Source organism: Mastomys coucha, unplaced genomic scaffold, assembly GCF_008632895.1.
Source record: "Mastomys coucha isolate ucsf_1 unplaced genomic scaffold, UCSF_Mcou_1 pScaffold22, whole genome shotgun sequence".
Taxonomy (NCBI): domain Eukaryota; kingdom Metazoa; phylum Chordata; class Mammalia; order Rodentia; family Muridae; genus Mastomys; species Mastomys coucha.
Window position 1 is genome coordinate 263,118,732 of NW_022196905.1, and position 19,724 is coordinate 263,138,455.

The 19,724-nt window shown below is 51.2% G+C and overlaps 2 protein-coding genes across 3 annotated transcripts in view; one reads left to right on the forward strand and one right to left on the reverse strand.

Annotated features, from left to right (window-relative positions):
• Window positions 1–404: 404 nt before the first annotated feature.
• Agt (angiotensinogen) lies at window positions 405–12,027 on the reverse strand. 2 transcript variants are annotated; one of them, XM_031341793.1, is made up of 5 exons: window positions 11,921–12,027; window positions 5,669–6,527; window positions 3,099–3,366; window positions 1,586–1,730; window positions 405–938 (listed from the first exon to the last, which is right to left on the reverse strand). In XM_031341793.1, the coding sequence occupies exons 2-5, from the start codon at window positions 6,495–6,497 to the stop codon at window positions 747–749; spliced, it is 1,434 nt and encodes a 477-aa protein (XP_031197653.1). In that variant the 5' UTR covers window positions 6,498–6,527; window positions 11,921–12,027; the 3' UTR covers window positions 405–746. The 2 variants fall into 2 exon arrangements, with proteins under 2 accessions (XP_031197653.1, XP_031197652.1); XM_031341792.1 differs by lacking the exon at window positions 11,921–12,027 and adding an exon at window positions 11,658–11,818.
• A 7,449-nt stretch (window positions 12,028–19,476) lies between these two features.
• Capn9 (calpain 9) overlaps window positions 19,477–19,724 on the forward strand; it is a 40,842-nt gene continuing 40,594 nt past the window's right edge. Inside the window, exon 1 of the mRNA XM_031336895.1 lies at window positions 19,477–19,689. Coding sequence (XP_031192755.1) covers window positions 19,477–19,689 — 213 coding nt within the window. The remainder of the gene's footprint in view (window positions 19,690–19,724) is intronic.

Below are 19,724 nucleotides of genomic sequence, written 5' to 3' on the forward strand. Positions count from 1 at the left end.
CTCCTCCCTCAGCATACTCCCAGATCTGGAAGTTGCGGGTTTAATCTCAAGGAGACAGGTAGAAAAGTAAGTAGCAACCCTGTGTCTAGTGTAAAGGAAGCCCCCTCTGCCCAGGTCCTCTCTCAGTGCCACTTGGTGACAGTCCTCTCCTCCACCCGCTAGCCAGCATACATTGCCCCCCCACCCCCGTTAAGAGCTTCACGAACACTGCTCAGCCTGTCAGCTAAACTAAGTGTGTCGGTTCTGCTGATAATACTGTGTTTAGCTTATCATTGAAAGACAATTCTCAGCAAACTGAGGAATATGTTTTGAAAACATGTTGCCAGGGATAAGAAATCATAAGGCATTGTAGGGACGCTGGAGGTCATGGTCTCACACTCAGTGAGCTAATTACAGACCCAAAATAAGGGGACAATGTGCATTTTAATGTTAAAACACAATTTCTGTTCTCAAATAAATAGGGAATGTTTTTTGGTTTCACAAATAGTTGTTTGGTCCAAATTTTTTCCAGAATGGCAGTCCTGAGCAGAGTGCCAGCTCCTGGCTTTCATCCCGGTGTCCAAACAAACCCATAGCCCAGGAGGCCAGCTCTGCTGCTCATCATTTATTCTCAGTCAGCGCAGTCTCCAAGGAGACGGCCTCTACCTTGCTAGAAGGAGTGATGGGAAGCCAGGGGTGACAGCACTGATTTTTGCCCAGGATGGCTCTCCAACACTGGCCTCGTTCCCATGGCTAGACATGAGGCCTCACACCACACTCTGGGGGTTATCCACTCTGCCCAGAAAGTGCAGTGCACCTGAGTCCCGCTCATAGATGGCGAACAGGAAGGGGCTGCTCAGGGTCACATCCAGTGCCGCAGGTGAGTCAGACTGCTGGGCAGGCTCGGTTGGCTGTTCTTCCTCTCCTGCTTTGAGTTCAAGGAGAATGCTGTTGAGAACCTGCAAAGCAGAGACATCTCTCCTTCAGGAGGGATTTCCAGGCCAGGGACTGGGCTCAACTGCCCCAAGGGGGCACACTGTCCAGCCTGCCAGAAGGAAGTGTGGACACACCTGTCCTCCAAGTGGGAGCTGAGCACCAACACCCAGAGAGGGTCCCACAGAGGCTCCCGCTCAGCAATGCCCCATGTCTTCATCTCCACCTGCCATCTTGGTACTCTCCAATATTTGGCTAAACCACACATTGGGGTCACATTGAGGTCATGTCTTCTACAGTGACTCCCCTCTGTTTCCCAGCATCCTTGGCAACAGTATCCAGGCACATCCTCTGTTTTACATAGTTCTCAGTTTACTGTTGAGATGCTCCCCACAAAAACTGCAGATCAGGGCATGGGGCATCCCCCACCCTAATCTATACAGCTTAGTCCTGCAAGCTGGACTAAGCAGGAACAGAGGTGGGCCTGGAACCAGAGATGCCAAAAATGCTGAGGGAGACCACTGTTCCCCACCCATGTCACTGGGAGCCAGAGAGCCCTGGCAGTGCCTACTGGGCCTGCTCTTTCCTTCCTGCCCTGCTGGCCTTGGGCATAGCTTCCTCCATGTGGCCATCTACCCTCCCTCCCCTGCGACGCAGCCACACCAGCACTCACCTCTCCCACTCGGGGGTTGGTATCACCAATCTTGCCCAGATTTGCCTCAGCACCCAAAAGGGTGGACAGCTTGGCCTGGGCCAGCAGGTCCTGAAGGTTGTAGGATCCTCGAATTTCCAGCTGGGGCAGAGTCAGGCGGATGGCCCTGTGGAGATAAAGCCTTTAGACGGCTGGGGAGCTCCCACCCACTGAGAAAAGAGACTACGTGCTCAGCCAGCTAGGGTTGTGTAGCTATGTCCTGAGTTGAAACAGTCCCTTCAGGAAGGAGGTGCATAAGACAGCTGGAGAAAGATGTTCTGGACTGTGAACTGCAAGATTCACAGGCTCCTCTCAGCGTTGTATAAACAGGAAATCATTGCTGGGGAAAGGAGACTGGTAGAGCGGCCTCCAGGTTGTGCAGGGAGCTCCAGAGTTGCAGCTTCCGTGAGCCCATGCTGCCCAATGAAGTAACCGCAGTGAATGCTCTGAATGACCAAATTCTACTCAGAAGGAATAGATTCTTGCGTCTGAAGTCGGTGCCCTATCTGGGGTGAATACATATTTGCTTGCATTTCCCTAGGAAGGGTCACACAATCCAGGACATTGTCACCCCCAAGGAACATCTCAAAAATAAACACAACAAAAACCTCCTGAAACAAGAGGAGGACCTGGAACATCTACTGTGGAGAGCTTGCTGGTGGTAGGCAGCTGTCTGCCCTTTGTTGTCAGCCTGGTTGCATAAGGAGCACCTTCCCTGGAAAAGCCAAAGAGGCTTTTGAATAACAGGTTATTCGCTACACAGCGCCTCATCCCTATCATCCTGGCACTTGAAAAAAAAAGGTAGGGGAATTATCACAAACTCTAGACCCTCTCTAAAAACCAAAATGCTAATAAGATAATGGCCCCTGTCTATGCTGGATAGTTTTATGTCAACTTGACACAAACTAAGAGTCTCAACTAAAAGAATGCCTCCTTAAGATCAGGCTGCAGGCAGGCCTGTAAGGCATTTTCTTAATTAGTGATTGATGGAAAAGGGCCCAGCCCATTGTGGGTGGTGCCATCCCTGGGCTGGTGGTCCTGGTTCTATATTAAAGCAGGCTGGGCAAGCCAGGAGGAGCAAGCCAGTAGGCAGCACTCCTCCATGGCCTCTGCATCAGCTCCTGCCTCCAGGTTCCTACCCTATTTGAGTCCCTGTTCTGTCTCCCTTCAGTGATGAACTATGATCTGGAAGTGTAAACTAAATAAACCCTTTCCTCTCCAACTTGATTTTTGGTCGTGGTGCTCCGTTGCAACAATAGTGACCCTAAAACATCCCCAGTTGGCTCACTGCCTCCCTGTGGAGGAAGGTAGTGTCTGTTGCCTCATGGATAACAGCCATGCCCACAACCCCACCACTCATGATGGCAGGATGGGGGGAGGGGCGGTAACAGGACATGCTGTTTACATGGACAGACCTGGACAGGCTGATGTGTGAGCACACAGCGGGTGCCACTCATGCAACCCTTCTCCCCAAGGGTCCCCACACACTTCCTACCGAGGAGGTGGGTTCTTTATCTGAGTCAGGAAGTTGTGCTGGAAGATGAGGGTCTCCACCCTGTCGACATCTGAGATACAGTGGGGCTGGATCAGCAGCAGGGTGGCACTGCCACCCAGGGGCACTCGCGTCATGGAGAAGTTGTTCTGGGCATCACTCCAGTGCTGAAAGTTGCCAGTGCCTGAGAGCATGGGCACAGACACTGAGGTGCTGTTGTCCACCCAGAACTCATGGAGCCCAGCAAGCTGGGAGAAGCCTCTCATCTTTCCTGAAAACAGCAGAAACCAGAGGAAAGTTCAACAGGAGTAGGAGAGGGAAGCAGGGGTGGGACTTTTGAACCTTGGCTCCTGCCTCACCTTCCTCACCTCTACTTCCACTGCATGGGCCTGGAGACATCACCCTCAGCTGCTCTCTGACTCTTTTGCAAATTGCAACCACTTGGGTTCCCCACAGATATCCCCCAAGAGCAGCAGAAGACACTGCCCATGATGGTATGGAGTCTGAGGTCTCACATCTGACACCTGAGGGACTCGGTCTGTTCCTCCCTGACCAGGCAAGCTCAACCCAGACCCGTTCTGGTTTGCAAACTCACTCTTCCTTCTTTCCTTCCTTCCTTCCTTCCTTCCTTCCTTCCTTCCTCTCTTTCTTTCTTTTTTTCTGTTTGTTTTTGTTTTTGAGACAGGGTTTCTCTGTGTAGCCCTGGCTGTCCTGGAACTAACTCTGTAGACCAGGCTGGCCTCAAACTCAGAAATCCACCTGCCTCTGCCTCACAAGTGCTGGGATTAAAGGCATGCGCCACCACTACCCGACTCAAACTCACTTTTTCAAACCATAGACATTATGGCCTGGAGAGATGGCTCCATGGACAACTACTTGCTCGATGGGCCTGATGACCTAAGCCTAGAGCCCCCAGTCCCTTGTAACAGCCAGGCATGGCTGTGCACTAATGGGCAGGTAATGCTAGCACTGGGGATGGGGAGATGGAAGGATGCTTGGAACTCACTGGACAGCCTAGCAGAAATGGTCAGCCCTAGGTTTGGTAAGAAACATCGTCTCAAAAATAAAAAATAAAATAAATAAATAAATAAATAAATAAATAAATAGAAAAACAATAGAAGACACCCAACCTGTTCCTCTATGCACAGGGGCATACATATGCGTACACCACACAAATACCAAAAAAACAAAACAACAAAAAAAAAGTAGATATTTTTAGAGCAGCATTCGATTCCCAGCAACACGGAGCAGCTGGTTCGGCTTCCTGAGCCCCACTCTCTCTGTCTCACCATGGAATCCTTGGAGGCCATCAGTGAGCCGACACAGACACCCCGACTGTGCCCAGAACCCTTGGTTCACATGGCACCTGCTCTGACTGGACACTCAGTGGGATTAGACAAACCTGCCATGACCTCTCCCAACCCTGTGGCATCACCAGAGCCATTTCTCTCTGCCTACCTACATTAACAACAGCCTGGCTAGAGACTTTGACCCCCGCCTCACACACAGCATATTTGTAGCTGCCCAAGCTGCTGGACCAAGACTCCGCTGTCCAGCACCCCTTGCCCTGGAGACGGGTGTAAATCTATAATGACCAATGCATCTGAACATAGGGCCCTGGGGTAGGGATGAGTCTCAAGGCAGGCTGAGGTCTTTCCCCATGCGAGTTTATAGACTACAAGTCATCCCTGATCCCTCTACCCCATGCTGGGATGTCTACCTGCTGGCCCCCATTGATGCACCCCTACCCTAGTAAAACCATCAATTTGAAAATTTGGGACCCTGGCCTATGTTCTCAGGACAGTGTCCCTGGACCACTGCACAGCTTTGGGTGGTCTCTCTCTCTCTCTCTCTCTCTCTCTCTCTCTCTCTCTCTCACACACACACACACACACACACACACACACACACACACACCTGCAGTGCTGTCATAGGCCAAGGTCCAACATCCTAGGAATAAATCTGTCCTGCTCAGCCCACTGGAGAACGAGCATCCTCCCAGGGTGTGCCACCTCTCCGCCCAGCCCCTCTACACCCCCAGCCTGATCTCCCGAGGCTTTGCAAGGACGTTTGCCCTTGGCCTTCTCCAGCCTCTTCCAACTCACTCCCTTCCACCTCACAGTTAGCACTGTTCCCTGCAGTGCTGCTTCAGGCATTTGCTCTTGGGTGTGTCTCCATACTTGCCAATGTTTAATAAGAAACCTGGAGGGTCAGGATCTCCTGCCCTTCGAAGATCCCTGCCCAGTCTTACAAGTAGTAAGAGGTCATCGAATGGATGAGCAACTTCCTGGACAGGGATATATGGGCAGCTCTCCACGTGAGCGGGTAAGGTGGGTGTTCCTGTGGGGATCAGCCACCCTTGTCTCGAGAGCGTAACCCAGCCCCGAAGGGCAGTTGGGTGGGAAGGCAGAGGCTATGCCATCTTGAGCCAGGTTTACTTTTTTTTTTAGCCTCCAGAGCAGGGACAGAAATTTGTCATCTCTGTCCATCTCACACATGAACCATGGGGCTGCCATGGAAACCCAGTGCCAGCTCTGGTACTGCCAGGGCAGTAAGCCAAGCCTTTGCCTCACCTTGGAAGCGAACATAGGTGTTGAAAAGTAGGGTGCTCTCTGTGCTGACCCCCTCCAGTGGCAAATTCATCTTCCACCCTGTCACAGCCTGCACGAACCTGTTGATTTTCTCAGTGGCGAGAACTGGGTCCGTGGATAAGTCCAGAGAGCGTGGGAAGAGGGCAGGGGCAAAGGGAGCCAGGCTCTGAACAAATGGCTGCTTTAGGCGCAGGCCTGGGGCAGTGAAAAGGCCTACCATGGTGGACTGTAACAGGGGTGTCTGGCTGCTGCTCCCACCCTGAGTGACCAGCAAGCCCTGAACGGCCTGCAGGGCAGCGAGGACCTTGTGTCCATCCAGTCGGGAGGTGCAGTCCCCGTCCTTCACAGGGACACCCAGCAGTGTCTGCAGCTGGCTGGCCGTGGGATCCAAGGATCCAAGGTAGAAAGAGACCAGGGTGCCAAAGAGGGCTGGTGGAGAGAGGATAGCCCCACTGGCCACACCTCCTGCCTCACGCAGCTTCTTGTACATGCGGAAGCCCAAGAAGTTGGCGATCATTGCAACCTGGGCAGCCCGCAGCCGGTCCTCGGCTCCTAGCTTCTCAGTGACCAGCACGAGCTGGTCATGCAGGGTTTTCTCATCCACAGGGGAGGTCTTGGCCTGAATGGGCACAGGCGCAAAGGTCGGCTCTGGGAGTGTCTCCACATTGGGGTTCTCCAGCTGGGCGCAGGTGCTCTTGCTGTAGGAGAGGAGATGGAAGGGGTGGATGTACACGCGGTCCCCAGCCGTCAGGCTGACCCAGGTCAGGATGCAGAAGATAGTGGCCTTCAGGCCTGCCCCTGTGGGAGTCATCGCTGGTCTGTGCACTTGCTTCTATGTGCCCTGGAATAACATTTTGTGAGAGTGACAAGTGATTATTTGGAACCCTGAAACCAAACCTTTAGCTGCCCTGGCATTCCCAGTGGCTATAATGTACATTCTATGGCTAAACAGCCACGTCCTGTTCCTGCTCACTAAGCCACTGGCTTTGGAAGTAGGGCTGACTCCTCACCCCCAGGCCAGGGTGTGCCAAGCATGTTTGTACAGTTGTCTCTGCTGGGTGTCTAGAGAGCCTTATCCGATGTTTGCCATGTGTCTGGTGCTTCATTCCATCCCTTGCTATCTGTTTCTGCTTTTGTTTGCTATGCACTTAAGAACTCACTCAAAGCCAAAAGCACGGCTGCTTTAGATGAGCCAGGAGAAGGCACTGACAGCTGGGGCCAGTCAGAAGAAATGCAGTCAGAGATCTTTGGGGAACCCAGGATGATCCGTGTGGAAAGCACACTGTCATCCGCTGAACTGCTCCCAGATCTCCATGTTTACATTGCCACCTCCAGGGCCCTGGAGTGTGACTGTTTGGGGACAGAATCCAAGGCCTCTTGAGTTGCTAGGTAGGTACCGTACCATTACAGTCCACCCCAGACAAGGTTTCATGCAGCCCCAGCTGGTCTTTGAACTCACCATTTATAGATTAGGATGGCTTGGAAGTTCTAATCCTCCTGTCTCCACCTCCCACATTACAGGTACACTCCACCACTTGTAGTTTCTAAGTGGGCTAGGGATCGACCCAGGCTCTTGCGCATGCTCGGAAAGTATTCTATCAACAAGCTACGTCTCTAGCCCTCTTTTGACTTTTAACCTTAAGACAAGGTCCAGTAAGTCACCCTGGCTAACCTTGAAATGACTCTGTATTCTAGGCAGTGCTCTAGACCGTCCTCTTCAGCCCCCTGAATAGCTGGGATTCCAGGCCTGCTCCACCACATTCATCAGAATGTGACTGTATTTGGAGATAGGGCCTTTAAAGACAAGGTAAAATGAGCACCCAGCCCGTGGGCTCGGATGCAAATTGACTGGCATTCTTATATACAGAGAGCAGCAAGGGACAGGGCTACAGATCAGTTGGTGAAGTACTTCTATTGCAAGCCTGAGGACCTCACCTGGATCCCCAGAACCTATGTAAAAATAATAGGTGTGGTAACATATGCATGCAACCTCAGCACTCGGGCACTGGAGACAGGTAGATCCTGGGATTTGACTCTCTAGGGTTCTCTGGCAAATTAGTCTAGCCTAATAGGTGAGTTCTAAGCCAATCAGAGACCCTGTCTCAAAGGAGATGATCACCATTTTGACATGACATGATAGGTTGTCATCCAGTCTTTATACACATGTGAACACATGTATGTATACACATGCACACACATGTATACACACACACATGTACACACACACACACACACACAGATCAGGATACAGGAACAGAGAAACCTATTAGAGTCACAGAGAGAGGAGAGAATCTGTAAGCCAAAGACAGAGAGAGGCCTCAGGGAACTTGGCTCTGGCCATGCCTTGGTTTGGGTTTCTGGAAGTCCTCTTGTTATCATACGGGGCTGTGGCACAGCCCTGGTAGAACCAGGCATGCAAGTGACAAAGGCTATGAGTTGATCCCTGGAGAAGGACATGAGGACTACCCACTGGCCTTTGTGGGGCCCTTGTACCCATGTGGGTGTGCCCTAGGATTGATTTTAGTGTCCATGAGATCCTAGCCTGTAGCCAGAATTGAGAGCCAAAGGCCTTGCCCAAGCCCAGGTCCTTCAGACCTGGTCTATGCTCCAGGCAGGTTGGATCCCATGCAGTGGCTAAAGAAAACTCCATAACTGGCCCATCTGCCCAGCCTCCTCACCCAAGGTTAGCTTTACTGGTCTATAGTAGGCCAGGAATTGATGTACCAACTGCCCAGATGACTATGAGGCACAGGAAGGGCTTGGGGCTCTGGCCAGTCATGGACCAGGGGGTGGGATGGCCCATCAAGCTGGATAGCCTTTTCGCTTGAACCTCAGCTCCAGCCTCAGCTACCACACACAGTACATAGAGTTAGCCTAGGACCTCAGAAGAAGGCTCCTGAGCTGACTCTGCAAAACCTACCTCTTCCTCCTCCCATCCTGGTGTGGGGCAGTGAGTTCTATCCATCCTTCAGTTCTGACCATGTGGACCATGTATGCTTGCTGCTCTAGAAGGACCCAGCCTAACATGTAGCTTCCTACCCTTACCTCACCATGGCCACCACTGCTGGGCCTTGGCTCCTCAACTCTGACTGGAGGTCACCTTGACCCTCCCTTTCTGCTGCTTCACTTTCACATGTACAACTTTCCACCTTCTGTTGTGCAAGATCCCTATGTGAAAATCTTAATGCTCAGCATTGTTCCGTTGAAGGTGCTGCGAACATTTAGGGTGTAGGTCCTAGTGGGGGCTCTAAGGCCACTGGGGACATGCCGTTAAGAGGGGTTGAAGGACCTGTGTCTTCCCTTCTTCATTGGTTTTGTTTCCTACATGGGAAGCAGCTTGCTTGGCCAAATGCTATTGCCATTGCCAGCCAACACCCCAGTAGGTCCCGAGCAACAAGTCTCTCTGAATTTGACCTGTCACTCCAGCACCACAAGCCAAGACAAACCTTTCTCTTCCTAAGTTAATGATCTCAGAATGTCACTATGGTGTTGCAAAGCTCCGAGGTCAACCTGGCCTCCTACACCCGGGTGCTTGCCTGGGCTGCACATAGAATATCTTGCACAGAGATACTCTTTGCTCTGCTCTGGTCATCCCACTGGTCAGAGGACCTTTGGCTTCTGACCGTCTAGTACTTCATCCTCCTGGCACACACATCTGGCTCCACCCACCATTCTCAAAGAAAGTTTAGTGGTTTGGAAAAGCAGAGTAGGGAACTCTCCCTGGACCCACTGGCCCTTCCTATGCAGAGGAGTGACTGTGTCTAGCCCACGTGTGCTATTATAAACCAAGACACAGTAGGGTCAGGACCTGCCTCGGGTGCCCATACGGCAGGGTGAGCCCTGGAGGTGGACAGAATGCTTCCCATATTGCTGTTCCTGTGAGTGGCCTCTGTCCTGGGGCTGTGCCATGACTGCTGTCCCAAGAAGCACGTCACTACTGTCCTTAGGCACAAGCGACTGTTTGCTCTCAGCTGTAAGCTACTGCCAGTCAAGTTCACCCTAAGTGAGATTGCAGCAGGAGAACAGAGGAGATCTCGCCCTGCCATTCTCTCCCACCAGTTGCCTCACTGTGTCCCTGTCTTGTGGCCCTTCAGGGCTATGTTGCCTGTCCTGTCATTATCAGGATGCATTTCCAGTGCTGTCTTCTGCCCCCAGTTCATCCTGACCACTCAAAGTCTACCCCGGGCTCCCCACCCCCTCCCTTACCTCCTCCATACCTAGCAGCCACCAGAAGCACCCTGTACCCTGCCTGTAGTGGTGTATTTACTAAGTGTCCTACTGGTCTGAGTGCCACAGGTTAGCCCACCTTCCTAAGGTCATCCTGGGACAGCTGTGGGTAGAGTCATCAGCACCATTTGTAGAGGAACAGACAAGTCTTATGACCTGCATCAGGTCACACAGCTGGGACTCAAACCTGTCACTTGATTCCATGAGTGGCATCTAGACACAACACACATTGCCTCTTGAAAGAAATAAGGAACTGAGGAGCCCGGGGTGGGTTCAGCACACAAGAGCACTTTGTTGCATAAATATGAAAATCTGTGTTCTTGTCCCCTGACCCCTTGTGAAAAACCAGTCATGACCACATACTCCCCCAACCCCAGAGATGTGGAGGGAGGAGACAGGATGGTCTCCAGGGCTTCCTGGCTGCCAGCCTAGCCCCGGCTTCAGTAAGGGACCCTGTCTCAAGGGACTAAGGAGGACAGTAGCTGGCAGGACACCTGGTGGTCCTCCTCTGTGTTCATGGCTCCTGTGTCTCCACGCTCCTCTCCCACACTTCACATATACACACATACACATACATACATACACACATTATACATGCATATGTCACATTCATGTAAATACACACATACCTTGGGCTGGGCATGGTGATACAATCAAGAGGCAGAGGCAGAGGCAGACAGAATTTTGTGGGTTCCAGGGTAACCAGAACTACACAGTAAGACCCTGTCTTTAAAAAAAAGCCTTGCCGGGCAGTGGTGGTACACACCTTTAATCCCAGCACTTGGGAGGCAGAGGCAGGCAGATTTCTGAGTTCAAGGCCAACCTGGTCTACAGAGTAAGTTCCAGGACAGCCAGGGCTACACAGAGAAACCCTTTCTCAAAAATACCAAAAACAAAAAAGCCTTTAATCCCAGCCCTCAGGAGTCAGAAGCAGACAGATCCCTGAATCTGAGGCCAGCATGCTCTAAGAGTGAGTTCTAGGACAGCAAAGGCTACAAGAGAGAAACCCTGTCTCAAAAACCAAAAACAAACAAACAAACAAATAAATAAAATGCATACACACCACATATACACACATAAACACACAAACACACACACACACACATACCACACACTAAAAATAAAGGCGGAGCTACCTTTTTGCTTAGCCTGACGTTATCAAAGTACTTCCACGCTACTGGGCACTCCAAACTTATCCCCAGCCCTAGAGAATCTTAGAACCATGAGGAAGCCTGTTTACAGAGGGGTAAGTTGAGTCACAGCAGGACATGGTAAAGAGCCACAAGACACAGACCCCAGCATTGAGCTTGGATAGGGATGTTACTTGAGATGACCACAGGACTTGTCCCTTCTTCCTGCTTACAGTCTGAACAATGAAATCTTGTTCTCCCTTCAAGCTGGAGGAGGTCCAGTGGACTTGGCCACCCTAGTACTGATCCTGTGAAACTCCCTCTGCCTCTAAGGACGCATCTGGGCTCACACAAAGCAGAAGGCCTGGCTATCCCCTAACAAAAGACAAGTCATTCTCAGTGAGCCCAGAGTGGTGACCAACAGGGAACAGCTTACCTGGTCATCTAGCCTTTCGGGAGAGGAGAAGCAGTCAGTGGTCACATCTCCTGAAGCACCTGCTACCACAGACTTCTGGCTCCTCACTCCAGAACAAATGCCACCCTACCATTCCCAGTGTCTCCGCCCAGCCAGATCCCGTGAAGGACCAGAAAGGAACCAAGAGGGGTCTGCTTACCTTCAACTCCAGCCTAGACAAGCACAGCTAACCTCTGGTGAGCCAAGCAGGCTTATTTATACTCGGGGGGTGGAGATGGATCTATTCCCGGGCTACTCTGTACAGAGGCTGGGGGAGGACCTAGGTTGGGGGACCATGGGAATCCAGGCTTGGCCAAGATGGAGCAAGGCCAGGGCGATGTTCCTCTGGTCCCCTTCCAGGAAGCCCTAGTGGCAGATGAGATTCATGCAAAAAAATGGGCTGGTGTTAAGTTACACATTTACCCCAGTTCCCCGGAGCCAGGACCACAGCGGAAGCCAGTCGTGCAGGCCTTCGGACGGAAGCCCCTCGTGATGCACTCATAAGCCTCTTGAGCCATGTCAGGAAAGGGCCCACCTGCAGGAGCTGCACCTCACGTCATCAGCTGCTCTCAGGGTGGACGACCTTGAACAGTGGTAATTACGTTAGTTGCCTGTTCTGCACAGGGGCTTCCAGTGGACTGTGGATACACATCACCAGTAGGAAGCACCTTCTGGAAACTTCTAGCACATGTGATTAGGCTGTGAAATTCTGACTGTGGTGAAGCCATACTGAAACAAAATGTTCTGGGCTGTGGATGGAAAGCGGCTGTTTTGGAGGCTGGAGGTTTTGGAGCGCTGCCCTCAAGGGTGGAGAATGGTTGTGAAGGTTTAGGGGATAAGACCAGTGGGACACTAAGGAAGGGTAGGATCTGAGAAGACAACAGGATCAGGCCTGGCAGACTGCCCCCCCCCCTGAAGTCCACCATGGGTGGTGACTAGCTTGCATTGCATTCAGTACTTACGTAACCTCTTGGTCATGAAATTGACATGGACACAATCTGCCTTCACCCAAAAGTGAAGGAGAAAGTGAAAACAGAAAGGGAGAATGGGCAGAGCAGTCCCTGGCTCAGAAGAAAACAGATGTACCATGCAGGGCTTGATGGTGTCTGAGCTGGGCTCTGAAGAGCGACCTTCTCTGGGCACAGATGTAAAATAACTGCCAGAAGATCTCAGTAGGAGGCCAGTTGTAGGAGGCAAGGCTCCTGCGGCCATGATGGTCTGCACTCAGAACTAAGGAAGAGTATGCCAGAGGCCCAGGGGGTATGCCTCAGGGGGTAAGGGCTCAGGAAAGGCCAATGGTACATGGATTTTCCCTGAGGAGTGTGTGGATGCCTTGGTAGCTTTAGGGTTCAGCAGGGAGCCCTGGGCTGGGGACACAAGAGTAGAGTTCCTAAGTATAGGGATAGAAAGATCTTTCCTCTCAGTCCCTGACACCCAGAAGACTGGATTCTTCAGCTCATTGAACATCTTTTTGTCCTCTGTGAGATGTCTAGTAGATAAATGCCTCAAGGTCAGCTCAGGATAGGGGTAGTGACCAGAAAGTCTAGCCATGCGATCAAAAGGAACTTTCAGCCTCAACCCTCTGCTAAGAGAGAGGGGCAGAGATGGAGCTGGTCAATGATGGCAAGGATGTCGCCAGTCCTGAATGCAGGGGAGCCTCCATAATGACCCTTTGCCCTGGGGTCTGGAGAACTCCCAAGCTGAAGAACACAGCCTAGAATGAAGATGTGCTTGCCATCTGATGAGGTCCTGTCAGCCATTCTGCCTCTTGCACTGTGTACCCCATTAGCTGGTTATTCCTGTGGGTCTCATAAGAAACCAGCCAGCAGGAGCAAAGTGAGTGCTGGAGCAGTTCTAGTCAATTGTCCAGCGTGAGAAAGCCAGGGACAAGTCTGACGTGTAACCACACTGTGCTGAGAGTGGGTAGCCCTAGCTACTAAAGCTGTCTGAGCATGAGCCTCCACTGTGGCAGTCTTCACTGGCTTGTCATCACTCCATTCCAGTTAACACAGATAACAACAGGCTCATTTACTCCACCTGGAGCAAGTACCCCTGTAGTGGCAAGTCAGACAACAGGGCTCTTGGGCCAGGCTGGCTGTGTGGACTCCATCTGCTCTGAGAGGGTTAGCTGACTAGCCTGAAGTCCTCATGGTCCACTGTTCCTTCACTTTCTAGGAAAGAGTGTGAGAGAGATGCAGAGCTTCCTCCATCTGCCTCCTAGGATCTCCATGGCTGGCTTCCTTTGCTACACAAGTGTGTGCCAGCTCACACCAAGCCTCTCCCATTTCTCCACGGTCTTCCCAGACCTCTTTATGACCAGGAGTTTCTCTAAGCCTTGCATCCGCGGGCAGGATTATCCCTTGGCCTGTGTTTCCCAGTCGCCCCCTGACAGCTGCCAGCCACCTGCCCCACACCATGCCTACCAGGTACTGTAGCTCTCCTAGCTCCAGGGTCTCACTATGGTTTACTACATTTATGAAGCCACAAGCCCATGCTCAGAACACACAAGCTCACATGCATTCCTGCGCTCAACTGTTGGAGCTTCCTGAATTCCAAGGCATGTATAGTTGAGAGGTTTGCACTAGATGGGAACTGAATGGGCATATTTTTTGTCTTTAAGAAAAGCTGTGCATATATGTGTGTGCTGTTTGTTTGTGTGCTTGTGTGTGCATGTAGGTGGCTTGTACCCACAAGTTTTTTTATGTATTCATGCACTTCTGATATTTTCTTGTCTGTGTGTACACATATCCAAGTGGTTTGCATGTGTATGTTGTTTATACATGCATATCCATGAGGCTTGCATGTGTGTGTTGTTTATACATGCATATCCATGTAGCTTGCATGTGTGTGTTGTTCATGCATGCATATCCATGTAGCTTGCATGTGTGTGTTGTTCATGCATGCATACATGTTTGCATATAACAAGGATAGACGCTTCCAGGGCCTTGGAAATCAGGGCTGTATTGTTCTTTGCTTCTGCTGCATGTTTGGGCTTTTTCTTTATGGTGTTGGGGTGGATTTGGGTAGGCACCATAGGACTATGGCAGCCTCCCAGCTCCCACCATGGACCTGACGTCCAGATAGAAATAAAAACAAAGGATACTTTGTCAATTTAGAAAAGTATTGTTAAAATATACAAACTGGTTAAGGAAAATCACTTTAGTGGCTTTCTTATTTTTCAGGCAGCATCTCATGTAGCCCAGGCTGGCCTCGGACCCACAATGTAGCTGAGGATGACTCGAACTCCTGATCCTCCTGACTCCATTTCCCAAGTGCTGGAGTTACAGACATGCAAGTGCATGCCTGGTTTATGGAGAGTGAATGCGAGGCTTTGGTCATGCCAGGAAGTGCTCTGCCCTCTGAGCTACTCTCAGGCAGCTAAACGGAGTCTATTCCAGAATCTAATTGTCAATAAAAATCCCTTTGGCAGCCACATAAGATTGAAACTAAGTCTCATATTTAAAGTGGCAGATTCTGGGGCTGTCCTCAGGGTCAGCCTCTGTGGGTCGTTTGGCACAATGAAGTACTATTTCCGTCAGAGCCGAATGAGGCCACAGAGCAGACAGAAATTCAGTTTCCTAACCCTTTTCTCCACTCTAGCTCATTAGCACTCACGCACCCACAGACACAGTCACATGCTGCTGGTCCAAACTCCATGTTTGCCTTGGCACGGGTAGTAGGAAAGTCTACGGAAGGGTGCTTCTGCCCCGGCTGTGAGTTCACATAAGTCATGGCCCTTCCTATGGAAAAATGTCATCATCCTCTTGCCACCAGAGCTCCAAGCAATGGTCAAAGAGCTGTGCTGTGGGTCCGGCAGGCTGTCTCTTGCGAAAGCTGAGCTCTAGAAATAATATTTACTTAGTGGTCAGTCCTTCTATGGAAAACATAGCAAAGAAATTTGGAAACACAAATAGTAGTGTCTTTCCAATGCAGACAAGGAAGAGAGGGTGCGAGGCAGAGTGAATACAGGGCATGGTGGAGCAAGCTGCAATTCTAGGCCTAGGGAGTTAGAGCCAGGAGGCCATCTCAAGTTCAAGGCCAGCCTGGGCTACAGAGTAAAACTCTGTAAACAAGAAGAGGAGGAGGAGGAAGAGGAGGAGAAAGAGGAAGAGGAGGAGGAGGAAGAAACAAAGGCCATCACTGGAGGACTGTCAGGAAACACTGTTTGCTGGGGCTCCTTAACTGCAATGGTTTACTTCTGAACTTCTGACCTCTAGTGTGCACGTGCAGCCCCCAACATCTACCCCTCCAACACTTGTGCACTTCCTCATACACATGCACCTACACACACATGCATCCCCACACACATGAACCTACACATACTTGCACCCCAGACACATACATGTACCCACACACATGCCACCATAACACACAAGCATCTCCACACATACATGCATACACATACACACGCACCTCCAGACACACATGCATACACACACATGCACCCCATACACATATGCACTCCACCCACATGCCCCTCCACACATATGCAACCCACATACATATGCACCTTCACATGCACACATGCACCTCCACACACACATGCAACCCACACACATGCACCTTCACACACACACACATGCAACCCACAGACACATGCACACAAACATACATGCACCACACACATGCACCCACATGCATATGCACCGGCACATGCTTACACACACACACACACACACACACACACACACACACACACACACGCACGCATGCACGCGCACACACACACACACGCACACATGCACGCACACACACATACACACCAAGTAAATGCTTAGGTTTTTGTTTTGTTTTGTTCTGTTTTAAAGAGTAAAGGGGGCCTGACCCTGTGCCTGAGGTAACATCCCTCCCCCTGTGCCCTTTGACATCTCTGCTTTCATCCAACGTCACCCAAACCTCTCCTTCTCTCACCCTCCCCAGCTCCAGGCAGCAACATCAGCCCCTAGTGAATGCTGTCAGGTCAAGACAAGTACTAGATAAAAATAAGAGCTGTAACCCTTCCTATTGAAGTGGGAGAGGAGCCCACTTCCCTTTTCAAGAGGGGGTGACTGTGTACAGCCTGTCATAATGGGACCTTTCTCCTGTAGGCATGCAAAAATCTCTTCAAGGACTAGGCAGACTCAAACAGTTGTAGGAACCAGAAACGTTTGTTAGGGTCCTGGGCCATCTCTGGAGACATGGATAGAGGGGGGATAGGGGCTATACTTCTGTGGGAGGCATCTGCACCAAGGCACCGAGCCCTCCTGCAGGAAGGCCAGAAGCTTGCCCTGGCTCTGGATGAAGCCACTGAGCTATGGGCTTCTTTCTGTCTGAGACCTTAGCAGCCAAGCTCCTGCATCATCTGGTCCCTTGGTGAGCAGAGACTTACCTGCTGCTGTGGGAGTCTCCATCCAGCCTGGGAGCAGGGCTTGATTTCAGGTCTAATTCCAACAGTGCCCCCTGGTGGCCAGGTGCGCTCATGACTCCAGAGTTCAGCCCTCTCTACCTGTCCAGGCTACGCCACCGGAAACGCATTCTTTCTTCTGTTCAATCTTCTGTCGAAGCCCTTCCAGAGAGCTGCTTTCCTGAGGCTGCCTTCCCAGTTAGTGTGCAGCCCCATGCAGGCCACCCTCCTCCTCTCTGTGGTCACAACACCTATCTCCTGACCCCAGGTCCAACACTCTGAGCTCACATCTGTCGTTCCCCCTCCCCCCACAGCGGGATGCTTGCTGTCCCCACTCTGCAGCACAAGTCTGGGCTCCTACAGAGAGTTCTGTGACCACCTCCTTGCCCCACTCCCGTCTTGTCCTACAGCACAGCCCTGTTTCAGTGTTATGTGATTAGTACATGACTCGAAACTGTATTCCCGTGGAAAGTAATCCCAGTGGTAACCCTCGGCTTATTCAGTATTCAGTAATACATTTTCGTCTTCCCACACCCTGAAGGCTGTCTCATTGGCTGCAGCTTAGTAAGACACACCAAAACGTCATCCTTGGTGTGTGGAAACAGAAGGCTGCTGAGGGACTTGTTGTTCTGGAGAACTTGACCATGAAGTTCAGATTGGGAGGTGGGGGGAGTTACACAATTTCTTTTTCCTCTTTCTCTCTCTTCTTCTTTCCTTCATGCCTCCCTCCCTGATCCCACTTTCTACAGTCTCTAGTCCAGGCTACATAGCCAAGGATGATTTTAAACGTCTGCTTCTGCTGCCTCCACCACCCAGGCGCTGACATCACAGACATGCACCACCATGCCTGTTTCTGTAGTGTTGAGAATCAAATGCATGAGTGTCGTCCCACATGCTAGACATGTGCTCTGTCAATGGAGCTATCTATAGTCTTGGCCCTATTTCTTGCAAATTGGTTTGTCGGGGTCCGTTGAGGACACTGTGAAGTTAGAGGTCATCTATCTCTATCTCAACCAGCTACCCAGTTGGCACTTCCTCTTAGACCTGGAAACTCTCTGCCACCTGCTCAGGTACCATCGTCCTGGCTCCAGGAAGACAGGCTGGGCCAGGGAATGCCTAAGTCTATTTCTTTGCTCAAGCCATTGAGAGCCTGATACTGATGGGGAGATTGATGTGGAGAGAGGGATGTTGTGAGGGCTGGAGAGAGATGTATTGCTGTCCTTTGAGCTCACCTGACTCAGAGCCAAACCACAAGGACCTCAAGTTTTTGTAGGGGAAGGGTGTGTGTGTGTGTGTGTTGTTTTCTTGAGTACATATATGCGCATATACACCAAAGGTCAATTTCAGATGTCATTTCTCTGATGCCCTATCATATACGCTGTTGTTGTTGTTGTTGTTGTTATTGTTGTTGTTGTTGCTGCTGCTGTTGCTGCTGCTTTATCTGTATGGATATTTTGTCTGCATATATGTATATGTACCACACATCTGTAGTGCTTACAGAAGCTAGAAGAAAGCATTGGATTCCCTGGAACTGAAGTTACAGATGTTTGTGAGCTGCCAGCTGGGTGCTGGAAATTGAATTGAATTGAAGAACAGTCAGTGCTCTTAGCTGCTAAACCATCTCTACAGGCCTTATACATTGTTGTTTTGGGTTTGGGGGGTGTTTGTTTGTTTGCTTGCTTTTGGTTTTTTTTGGAGATAGGGTTTATCTGTGTAATAGCCTTGGCTTTCCTGGAACTCGTTTTGTAGACCAGGCTGGCCTGGAACTCCCAGAGATCTGCCCAAGTGCTGTGGGATTAAGGGCCTGTGCCACCACAGTCTGGCTACGTTGTTCGTTTGAGATAGCATCTCTCGTTGGCCTAGAACTACCCCAAAGAGATTCACCTCTCTCCACTTTCTCAGTGCTGGGGTTATAAGTGGATGCCGCTATGCTCAGCTTTTTATGTAGAGACACTGGAGGAGGCTCAAACTCTGGTCATCATGAGTGTAGAGTAAACACTTTCCCACCGGAGCCAATTCCCCAGACTCTAGGGAAGGCTTGGTGAGGATGTAATCTCATCTCTGTGTCCACACAGTTACCTTGGCAAATGAGTGGCTGGAACATAGTGGGTGTGGCCCCAGGGACATAAAGGCCTGTCCCAGGAGGGAGTGCTGAGTCCTTGTGGCCCAAGTCAGGATGGGGTTGGGTTCAAAGATCCTAGGGAGCTCTGCCTGCAGTGTCACATCATGATACACCCAGCTCCCTCCAACTACAAAGCTCTGCTGACTCTAGACCCCACGACCACCTCCTGAACCAATTTGGCTGCTTGCTATCCTTCCCTATGAAGCCACCCTGACTTCAGTGGCTCCACCGTGCACCAACAGAGGTACCTCCTCCCTCTAATCAGATTTAGCATGTTCCAGAGGTGCCTCTGGTTCCTTGGAGCCCTGAATGGGCAGAGGTCTCACGCAGTATTTGCCATCTGGGAGGGCCCTATCTCATTTCACAGGGAGGTGCCCAGAGAGCGGGTGGAGGCCAGGGCGGAAGCCTCTTTGCTAGCTACTCTCACCTAGCCTCTCACATCTTTTTCCTCTACTGGGCTGTGGAGAAGCCGTCATGCCTTACCTGCATCGGTCCCTGAGGCCCCAGCCACAGCCAGTCCCCAAGGATGCCAGGACTATCCACTCCTCAGGTCAGAGCTTTGAGCAGCTGAGGCAGGGCTGCCTGCAGTCCGGTACCTTGTTTGAGGATGCTGACTTCCCTGCCAGCAATGGCTCCCTGTTCTACAGCGAGAGGCCCCAGGTCCCCTTTGTGTGGAAACGGCCAGGGGTGAGTAGGGTGTGAAGGAGGAAGAGAAACCGGGG

Excerpts from the sequence above, each read along its gene's own strand:
- Agt (XM_031341793.1), bottom strand. The coding sequence starts at position 6,497 with ATGACTCCCACAGGGGCAGGCCTGAAGGCCACTATCTTCTGCATCCTG. Across the intron at positions 3,367-5,668 it reads CACCTATGTTCGCTTCCAAG|GAAAGATGAGAGGCTTCTCC; the intron begins GTGAGGCAAAGG and ends TGCTGTTTTCAG. Across the intron at positions 939-1,585 it reads CCAACCCCCGAGTGGGAGAG|GTTCTCAACAGCATTCTCCT; the intron begins GTGAGTGCTGGT and ends TCTGCTTTGCAG.